A 10,759-nucleotide genomic window follows, 5' to 3' on the forward strand; every position below is an offset into this window, starting at 1 on the left:
CAGCTGCATCTGGCATGGGCCTCAGGCTGTTTCTACTCATGGCGGGAAAGTGGCAGACAGCCGGCAGGTACAAGCAGATCACATGGTGAGAGGAAGCAAGAGAAAGAGAGAAGGTGCCAGGGTCTTTTTTTTTTGCAACGAGCTCTCACGGGAACTAATAGAGTGAGAACTCACTCATTAACCCCCCTTCCCCCAGGGAGAGCACTAATCCATTCATGAGGGATCCGCCCCCATGACTCAATCAGTTTCCAACACTGCCACATTGGAGATCAAATTTCCACACGAGTTTTGGAGGGGACAACACATCCAAAGTCCATCATTCTGCCCCGGCCCCCCAAAACTCATGTCTATCTCACATACAAAATACCATCATTCTATCCCAACAGTCCCAAAAGTCTTAGCTTGCTCCAGTACGAACTTAAAATTCCAAAGTTCAAAGTCTCATCTGAGACCAAAAGCAAAAGTCCTTCCAGCTATAAACCTGAAAAACAAAACCAAATTTATCTACTGCCAAGATAACAATGGTTTAACAGACATTGGGTATACATTCCCATTTCAAAAGGGAGAAATAGGCCAAAAGAAAGGAAAAACAGGCAGCAAACAAGTCTGAAACCCAGCAGGGCAGACATTATGTCTTAAAGCTCCAAAATAATGTTCTTTGACTCCAAGTCCTGCATCTTGAGCACAACTGGGCATCTGGGCCCCCAAAGCATCAGGCAGCCTTGTTCCCACAGCTCTGCCAGGCACAGCCCAGTGGGCCACGCTGGTGCCTGTGGCTTTTCCAGGCCTGTGTTGCACGTTATCAGTGGCCCCGAAGTTCTGGGGTCCTGGCAGTAGCCCCACTGCCTTGGCTCTACTAGACATTTCCCTGGTGGGGGCTCTCTGTGGGGGCTCTGACCCCACTTTCCTGCTTGGCATCGGTTTAGTAGATGTCCTCTGCAGTGGCTCTGCCCCATGGCAGGTCTCTGCTTGGGCCCCCAGGCTTTTCCATACATCCTCTGGAATCTTGGATGGAGGCTGCCATGCTTCCACTCCTCTCACGTCCTGCCAGCTGGCAGACAACACAACGTGGATGTCACCAAGGTTTCGGGCCTCTACTCTCCAGGGCTGCTGCATGAACCACACTTGGGGTCGCTCGAGCCAGAGCAGCTGGGATGCAGGGAGCAGGATCCTGAGGGCAGCTGCACACCAGGTCTGTCCTCCAGGATAACTCAGCCCTTCTAGGCCTCAGGGCCTGTGATGGGTGGGGCCCCTTCCAGACTTCTCAAATGCCTTTAGGGCATTTTTTCCATTGTCCTGGTTCTTAGCATCTGGCTGCCTCACTGCCAAGATAATGTCTTTAGCAAACAGTTTTTCAGTTTCACTCTTGCATTTTTCTCATGCTCTCCACTTCTCTACTGCATGGCCAGGCTGCAAATTTTCCAAAACTTTACGCTCTGCTTCCCTTTTAAATTCTGGCTTTATGTTATGCCTTTGCTGCCATAACTCAGAGTAGGCTGTTAGAAGTAGCTATGCAGTGTCCTTAATGCTTTGCTGCTTAGAAATTTCTTTGGCCAAATGCTCTGGTTCACAACTCTTAAGTCCCACTTTCCACAAAGTCCAAGGGCATGGACACAATGCAGCCAAATTCCTTGCTGTGGTGTAGCAAGGGTGATCTTTTGTCCAATTCCCAATAAGTTCCTCATTCCTATCTGAGACCTCATTATCCACGTGGCCTTTATTGTCCACATTTCTGTCAGCATTCTGCTCGCCACCATATAAGTCTCTAAGACATTCCAAACTTCCCCTTGTCTTTTTCTCTTCTTCTGAGTCCTCCAAACTCCTCCACCTTTGCCCATTACCCAGTTCCAAAGCTGTATCCACATTGTCAGGTATCTGTTTAGCAACACCCCACTCCTCAGTACCAATTTTCTGTTTTAGTCCGTTTTGTGTTGCTATAACAGAACTACCTGAGACTGGCTGATTTATAAAGAAGAGAGGTTTATTTGGCTTACAGTTCTGGGACAGCTGCATCTGGCATGGGCCTCAGACTGTTTCTACTCATGGTGGGAAAGTGGCAGGCAGTCAGCAGGTACAAGCAGATCACATGGCGAGAGGAAGCAAGGGAGAGAGGGAAGGTGCCAGGGTCTTTTTTTGCAATGAGCTCTCATGGGAACTAATAGAGCGAGAACTCACTCATGTATCTCCCCTCCCCCAGGGAGAGCATTAATCCATTCATGAGGGATCCGCCCCCATGACTCAATCAGTTTCCAACACTGCCACATTGGAGATCAAATTTCCACATGAGTTTTGGAGGGGACAACCCATCCGAACTCCATCAATTGTCTACTGTGAACCCAGCCTCATAGTTTATAAGGAGATGTTAAGAATACTCGCAGACAATTTGGCTTTTATTTTTTTATGTGTGTGAACAGTGACATGGCACCTCCCATTTTCCAGGCAGTATTCCCATTGCATTCATGTACTAACTAACTCAATTCCATTATACCCATTTTATAAATGAGGAGAATGGGACAGAGAGATAAAGAAACTTGCGTTAAGTCACACTGTTAGTAAACTGTGGAATTGGGCTTCAAAACTGGTCAGTCTGGTTCATGTTAGCTTCTGTTGCATTGCTATTCTCAGACATTTATTGAGTACCTCTGTTGCCAAGGGATTGAGTCGGGTCATTTCTAAGATTTGTTCATTCATCAAATACTTATTGAGTACCTACTATGTGCCAGGGGTAATATGGCCTCTGCTCAAATGGAATTTACAGACTAGTGGGGAGTCTGTCAATCAATAAATGTATAAACAATTTTCAAATAATGATAGGGCCTGTAAAGAAAATAAAGCCAGAGAATGGGCTAGAGAGTGGTGAAGGGGTGCAGAGGTATTTTTAGGTTTTGTGGACTTAGAAGGCCTCTCCCTGAGTAGATGTCATTTGAGCAGAAACCTGTTTGAAAAGAGGAGCCAGCCATATGGGGATCTGGGTGAAGCAGTGTTCAGATACCAAGGCCCCGGGATCAAACTGAGTCTGGGCAGTGCAAGGGCCAGATGGAAGGCCATTGTATCTAGAGCAGGATGAACCAGGGGGAGAGTGTTGGCGATGAGGTCAGAGAGAAGGGTAAGGGCCAGATCGTGTCAGCCCTTGTGGGTTATAGGAGGGAGCCTGGATTTTCTTAATGTGATGGGACGACTTTGAGAGTTCGAGCAGGGGAGTGACATGTTGTAACTTTTTTTTTTTTTTTAAAAGATGACCGGTAAGGGGATCTTAACCCTTGGCTTGGTGTTATCAGCACCACCTCACCCAGTGAGCTAACCGGCCATCCCTATATGGGATCCGAACCCGTGGCCTTGGTGTTATCAGCACCGCACTCTCCCGAGTGAGCCACAGGCCGGCCCGTAACTTACATTTTTACAAGAGCACTCTGGCTACAGAACTGACTGTAGAGTAGCAAAAAAGCCTGGGGGAACTGACTATAGAGTAGCAAAAGTAGAACAGGAGGTTTTGTGTTGAGCCAAGGGATTCTCTCACTTCCTGTGTTCTAGAATTCAAGAATTCAACTTCTTGCGTTGGTTGTAAAGGTGCTGCCACCACAGAATTCCTGCTTTAGGGCTCAGATCTGTCAGCTTGGCAAACCCTGCTGCTGGAGGACTCTAGGGTGGAGAAACCTGGGATGTTCAGTTCACCTAAACTTCTGTCCCTGCGTCTAAAGATTTTCATGGTTTCCCTTCATGTTTATTTCTCGTGGAGACTATATCTTAAGGGAGAGTCATTTTGGAATAAATTTGTATCAAGACCCTAAGGAAAAAATGTTAGCTTTCCGTGACTATTTTCAAAAACAGAAACTTCATGTTTACTCCAAAGGATTTGTGGCCAGAGAATGGAGATAGAAGGGACAGTGTTGGGCTGGAAAAACCATAGAAAGGGGATTCACCTTGGTAGCTTGGTAAGCAACCCAGACCAGGAGCCAGAGGCCTGGGTTAAACCTTTGGCACAGCAAACGCTAGTGTCTCTATACATTTCAGCAAGTTTCTTAGCCTTTTCAAGTCTGCTTCCTCATCGGTAGAGATAACATCTGTCCTGCTAACCTCACAAGGCTCTCATGGGTGCAATGAAATGAGAACGTGGAGCACTGTGTATAGATGTGTCCTGGCAAGCTGAGGTGGCAGCATTCCAGATTAGGAGATGACAGGCATTTGCATCTCGTCAGCTATTCCCATATGCTCAAGTAATATTCCAACAAACACCCTGGGATGAGGGGCGTGGGTGTTTTCCCTGGTTGTGTAGTCCTAGGAGCAAAGCATTTGGAGTATGTGACAAGATCTGATTGACTAACTCTCCCCTCCCTCACCCCTAACAACTGATTCAAGAACTACTTAACTTCACACTGAGTGGCCAAGACATCTCATACCTTTACCTGGGCTATTCCTGGAAAGTTACTGGGTAAGGTCCCTAGAGCAAAGGTTAGTGGAGTTGGCTTAGAGTCTGCTAGACCTGGGGAGAGACGGACAGATAATTGCACACGCGCGCGCGCACACACACACACACACACACATGAACAAGGCACAGTTGCAGTCACTGTTTTTGTGAGTTGGACTCACAGCATTTGCGGATAAGTTAAATGTATAAATAAACAATTGGTGAAAATTGCTTCAGTGGAGGTGTCTACAAAGTATGGAGAAAGGAGTGACTAATTGACTAATTCTGCCAGGGAGTGGGTCAGGGAAGGCTTAAGAGGAGAGAGCATTCGAGCAGATGCCTGTTAGATATTTGGAGATCTCTGCATAAAGAAGAGAGGGGGCAGATACTTTCCAAGCCAAGAGGGGTATGAAACAGCATGGGGTGCTCCGGGGGCTGGTGACTAGGATATATAAAGGCATGGGGAAAAACAAGGCTGCTAAGATCAGTCCAGGCCAGATTGTGCAAAACCATGATCTGAGCTGATGTTGGCGTGTCTGACCAGAGATTTCTTTCTTTTATGTGATGTTTAGCCACTGACAGAGCTGTTCTGAGGCCCAGTGTGCTAGTGTTAATAAATGTCAGGGTGGGTCCTTGCACTGCCTAGTATGGTGTCTTGCCTGAAGTCAGCATTTAATTATTTACTGAAATGACAGAGACTTGTTAGTTATCTCGAAGTTCCAGAGAAGATAAAGTCCCCTCTCAGATCCCCAGACACTGGGGTATGGACACTGCATGCCCTGTGCCCTGTGGTACCAGCATGCTAAGAACGCGATCAGATCAGTGACTGCTGCTGTTGCTGGGCTCAGCGGTCATGTCCACACCAAGAGCAGCTGCTGAGGTGTGGTGTTCCCACGACCAACTCCTGGATCTTCCCTGTAATCAGAAGCATAGCTGAGGAGGAGTGAGGGGCAGGGGGAAGGGGTGATCCATTCCCATGAGTACCCTTTCAGTAATTACAAAAAAAATTTTTTTGACATTACGTAAGTAAGTATGTGATTAAACAATCTGTGGTCAGTGGAGATGGGAGACAAAGGAAGGTGCCTTTTCAGTGTACTTTCTGTCACCTGCCAAGTTGGTTGACATTACCCTTGACCTCAGGCCATGCCTTCCCTCTGTCTTGTCCCAACCCCCTTCCCAGATGTCCCATGATCAGCTGGAGCTCATGGATGTGACTGCTAGGTGGGCCTCTAATTTCCTGTATGTTCTCTTATCTGGAGGCTAGGACATGTCCACCCTGCAGAACTCCAAGAAGAGAGAATATGAGGAAAGTACCTCCCCATCTGCAGCCTGTGATCTGATGACCGACAGGTCACCAAGGCCCTTTCCATCATGTCATGTGACTTTCTTTTTTTTTTTTTTCCTTTTTGTCTTTTTTCATGACCGGCAACGGATCGCAACCCTCAGTGTCGTGCTGGTACCGGACCCGGACCGGCAACGGGATCACACCCCTCGGTGTTGCTCCCGCACCTCGCTCAGCCAGTGAGCAGCCGGTCTGTATGTGGGATCCGAGCCCGCAGCGGGAGCGCCGCCGCGCTCCCAAGTGGCGCACTGTAGCAGTGCGCCACCGGGCCGGCCCATGTCATGTGACTTTCTTTTTTTTTTTTCCTTTTTGTCTTTTTTCATGACCGGCAACGGATCGCCACCCTCAGTGGCGTGCTGGTACCGGACCCGGACCGGCAACGGGATCACACCCCTCGGTGTTGCTCCCGCACCTCGCTCAGCCAGTGAGCAGCCGGTCTGTATGTGGGATCCGAGCCCGCAGCGGGAGCGCCGCCGCGCTCCCAAGTGGCGCACTGTAGCAGTGCGCCACCGGGCCGGCCCATGTCATGTGACTTTCTTGCCATATTACTTAGTCTTTGTCTCCTAATGATTCCAAGGTGACATTCAGAGGTCTTCACATTTGCTGCTAGACAGGGCTTTGTTCTGTTAACAAACCTTAAAACCTAAAAAAGGTGACTGTTAAATTACACAGGCTTTTTTGCATATTGTGGAGACATAATTTATTCAGGTGGCTTCCTATTAAGGCCTAAAGTGAAAGAGGTCTGTGATTTTTTAAAATCTTTCCTTCCCTTTCTTTCCTGGTATTTACCCCCCTGACCACCCTCTCCCTTTAAAAAACTTTTGTATCATGGAAGATTTTAAACATCTGCAAAAGAGGGGAGAATCATATAATGAACCTATAAGTACCAGCTTCAACAATGATCAGCTCTTGGGCATCTTGTATCATTTACATCTCCTCACCTACCCATCCTTAATCATTTTGAAGCAAATATGAGACATCTTATCATTTCATCCTTAACTATTTTAGTATGTATTTCTAAAAGATGAAGACTGGAAAATCATAATACTTCCTTATCACACCTAATGATTCCTTAATTCATCAGTATTCAACTGATCAATAGTCACATTTCCCTGAATATCTCAAAATCTTTTTCTTTTCATATTTTGTTTTAATGCAGTTGGCTGATAGATCCCTTAAGTTTCTTTATATTTATAGTTGCTCCTATCTTTTTTTTTCCTTGTAATTTATTTATTGAAGAAGGCTTTGGTTCTCTTTAGTTTTACTTTGTGTGGATTTTGCTCATTGCATCCTCCTAGTGTCATTTAACATATTCTTCACTCCTCTAAATTTAGATTCAGTTTTTTGGCAAGCATACCTCATGTGTGGTGGTGTCAATTTCTTTTAGGAAGTACATAATATATACTTTCTGTCTCTAAACTCTCTTTGTGATGGTTGATTGAGTTTTTAGTTATGTTAAATATTTAAGAGGGTGCAGGCCCCTTAGTGTTTACCTAGGCCCAGGTGGTGGTCTTGAGGAAGTAGAAAAACAGAGTGTGATCACAGATTGCTTTCTTGGTTGAAGTCAGACGATGGTGGGCTCTTACATTCTCTGTCCCTGAACTATTTGCTTGTGTTGGTTCCTCCAGCACTTCCTAAGAGATAAATCAGCATGAATTTGATCTAGAGCACTGCCATAGTTTGTTTCTCTTAGTTATAAAAGATCAGTTCACTTAAGAAACATTGTCTAAGGAAAGGCTCAGATGTTTTGGAAGTTATTTTTGTATTTTAGAGCTGTTTCTTGGTTTGGCTAAATCAGCTACTTTTCTGATATTTTCCAGGTATGTGTTTTCATTTAATTTGTAACCTAATTCTTTTCTGCTTTTAGGATCTCATTTTGCCCAATGGTGGGACTCCAGCAGGCACCTCCAGTCCAGCTTCATCATCTTCCCTTCTCAATAGACTTCAACTTGATGATGACATTGACGGTGAGACCAGAGATCTCTTTGTCACAGTTGATGATCCCAAGAAGCATGTGTGCACTATGGAAACCTACATCACATATAGGATCACCACCAAAGTAGGTCCCTTTGTTATATAATGCCTGTGTTGAATGGTCTTTGGGAATTGAGTCCTACCTTCTCCTTTTGTACAACTCTGTTCACCTTTATTACATTGTTGGTGTGGCTTTTTGAGAGTGTGTTTATATTCAGATTAAAAGGGTTGTATACAAGTTTTTTTAAATTTTTAATCTTAAAATGAGGGAGAAATTGTGACTAAGGTCTTTCAAATAAATGTTTAATCCCTATGCTTGCAATTATTTTATATCATGATACTATTTACCATGTTAATATCCTATTACTCTTGATATTTATCAACCATTATATCAACCTAAATCACTGTGATGAGACCATGATTATAATTTGGCCTAATTGGGGCTGATGGTAGGGAGAGAAGAAAAGGATGGGAACTAATACTGACTTCCTGCTATGTGCCAGGCAGGTAGAGGGCAGGGTGTTGAGATTTAATTGATTGCCACAGCAATCCTAAAAGTTGTATCTTTTAGTTGCAATTTTGCAGATGAGGAAAAGGAAACAGAAAGTTTAAGTAACTTGTTCAAGATTACAAAATTGGTAACCAGGATTCTAATTTAAATTCGTAGCCCATATTTTCATCTTTAAACCCATACTCTTTACATAATTCCACTTAAGAAAGAATAAGTTTAATGTATTGTTTGTTACTTTTAGAAATTATTTTTTAAATATTTAAAATAGTACTAAAATTTTAGGCTTGGAGTAGGGTTTCTCAATCATGGCAGTATTGACATTTTGGACTGAATAATTCTTTGTTGTCTTTTTGTTGGATGTTATTAGCATGCTTGGTCTCTTGGCCTCTACAGCTTAGATGGTAGTAGTACCCTCCTCCAAGTCTCCAGTTGTGACAACCAAAAATGTCTCCAGACATTGCCAAATATTCCTTGGGGGACAGAATTGCCCCTGATTGAAAACCACTGACCTTGAGGAAGAATAACAATATCTACATTAGTAGGGAGAAAATTCACATTTTTGAATAAAAAAAGTATTTTAGTCAGAAAATCATCCTATTTCTTGGTATTCACATACCTCTGCCCCCCAACACATAATGAAGAAGGATTGAAGGATTTACAGATATTTTCAGAAGTTGTAAGTGTTAATAGGAGCTCTGAGAGTGTGTCTGTCTTTTAATGTGCCTTTTCTCTTTTTCATTGTAGGAAAAAAATTTATTTTTTATTGTGAAAGCTAAGTAGGTTCTGTACCTGTTTAAATTCTTTGGAAAGAAAAGCAGAGAGTAAAATGCACTCAAATTTTGTTTATTTTTTATTGAATGAAAATGTTATATATTTAAAATTATACAAGTACTATAAATACATTATTGTAAAAAATAAAAGAAACTATACTAAAGACCAAATCCAGAGTAGAAAACTGAGTATCTTCTCACTTAGATTATTCTCACCACAAGCAACCATTGCTAAAATTTGGTGTGTCTCCTTCCAATTCCCCCACCTCCTTTTTGCATTTTATTACACACATGTATAGTTAGAATATATATAATTTAGATTTCAATGTAAAATTGCTTTCTAACTTTCTCTTCCATTTTACAATATTTTTGAAGACCTCTCTGTGTTCATATAACTATATCTAGCTTAGTCTTTCAGTCTCTACCTAATTATTTATGCAATGATTATTCACTTTTCTCTATGGACATGTAAGCCTTTCCCAATCTTTTGGTATTACTATACAATCCTTTCTGCACTCGAAGTTCACATTCGAAGATTTGCCTGTACACGTGTGCACGCACACATGCGTACACAGTTCTCCTCCATTACCACTGCCACTGAGCATCTACTATTTCCCAGGCACTGGGCCAGGTGGTTACATGTATATTATTTCCTCAGGGGTCCTAGGTTGATATTGCCAGGAATTATTTCCATTTATTTATTTTTCTAGGGTGAACTTATTTTTCACCCTGAAGCCAGTGAAATACAAAACCTGTTTTTCTTGAATCGGTGCTGTCAACAGCCAATTGACAAGGTGACTGCGTTGCTGGCACAGCAATGCTTGAATCTCTTGATATTTTTCCACTGCTACTTGATTCCTCTGCCCTGCTCTTTACCCCCCAAAATGCAAATACGGCAGGACTTGTGTTAACGGATTCATAGGCTAATGCAGCTCACCAGTATTTCCTACCCCTCTGTTCTTTCCTTCTCTACCTTTTTCTCTCTGTGTTCTTATTTCTATCCCTAATCCTGGGGTAATTTGATTTCTTATAAGTCAGAAAATGTCTTAGAGTAAACTTTTCGAAGTTCTAGTCCCACACTGTCACTTGGCTTTGATGCCACCACCTGAAGTGAAGATGAGTTTGTTGCAAAACTAAGTTTTACTTCTTACCACCTTTTCCACCTCTGATCCCAGCCTAGCCATCTTATTTTCTGGTTTCTAATAGTGACACCAGATTTGGGTTTTTAATTTTTTTTTTTCTTCTTAAAAGATGACTGGTAAGGGGATCTTAACCCTTGACTTGGTGTTGTCAGCACCACGCTCAGCCAGTGAGCGAACCGGCCATCCCTATATGGGATCCGAACCCGCGGCCCTGGTGCTATCAGCACCGCACTTTCCCGAGTGAGCCACAGGCCGGCCCCAGATTTGGGTTTTTTTTTTTTTTTCCTTTTTGTCTTTTTTCGTGTCTGGCAACAGACCGCAACCCTCAGTGTCGTGCCCGTACCGAACCGGGACCGGCAACGGGATCGCAACCGTCGGTACTGCGCCCGCCCCTCGCTCAGCCAGTGAGCGGGAACCGGTCTGTATGTGGGATCCGAACCCTCGGCGGGAGCGCCACCGCGCTCCCAAGCGGCGCACTATAGCAGTGCGCCACCGGGCCGGCCCCCAGATTTGGGTTTTTAAAAAACACTTATTTGTACATATTTGTGGGGTACGGTGTGTTGTTTCAATGCATATACTGTACAATGATTCACTTAGGGTAGACAGCATGGTTTT

General features: G+C 43.9%; 1 protein-coding gene across 1 annotated transcript in view; it reads left to right on the plus strand.

The window, feature by feature from the left end:
* SNX30 (sorting nexin family member 30) overlaps window positions 1–7,806 on the plus strand; it is a gene marked incomplete at its 3' end in the record, with an annotated part of 53,068 nt that extends 45,262 nt beyond the window's left edge. The window contains exon 2 of the mRNA XM_008576362.1: window positions 7,615–7,806. Coding sequence (XP_008574584.1) covers window positions 7,615–7,806 — 192 coding nt within the window. The remainder of the gene's footprint in view (window positions 1–7,614) is intronic.
* Window positions 7,807–10,759: the final 2,953 nt, after the last annotated feature.

The sequence above is a fragment of the Galeopterus variegatus genome, unplaced genomic scaffold (genome assembly GCF_000696425.1).
Source record: "Galeopterus variegatus unplaced genomic scaffold, G_variegatus-3.0.2 Scaffold1338, whole genome shotgun sequence".
NCBI classification, from domain to species: domain Eukaryota; kingdom Metazoa; phylum Chordata; class Mammalia; order Dermoptera; family Cynocephalidae; genus Galeopterus; species Galeopterus variegatus.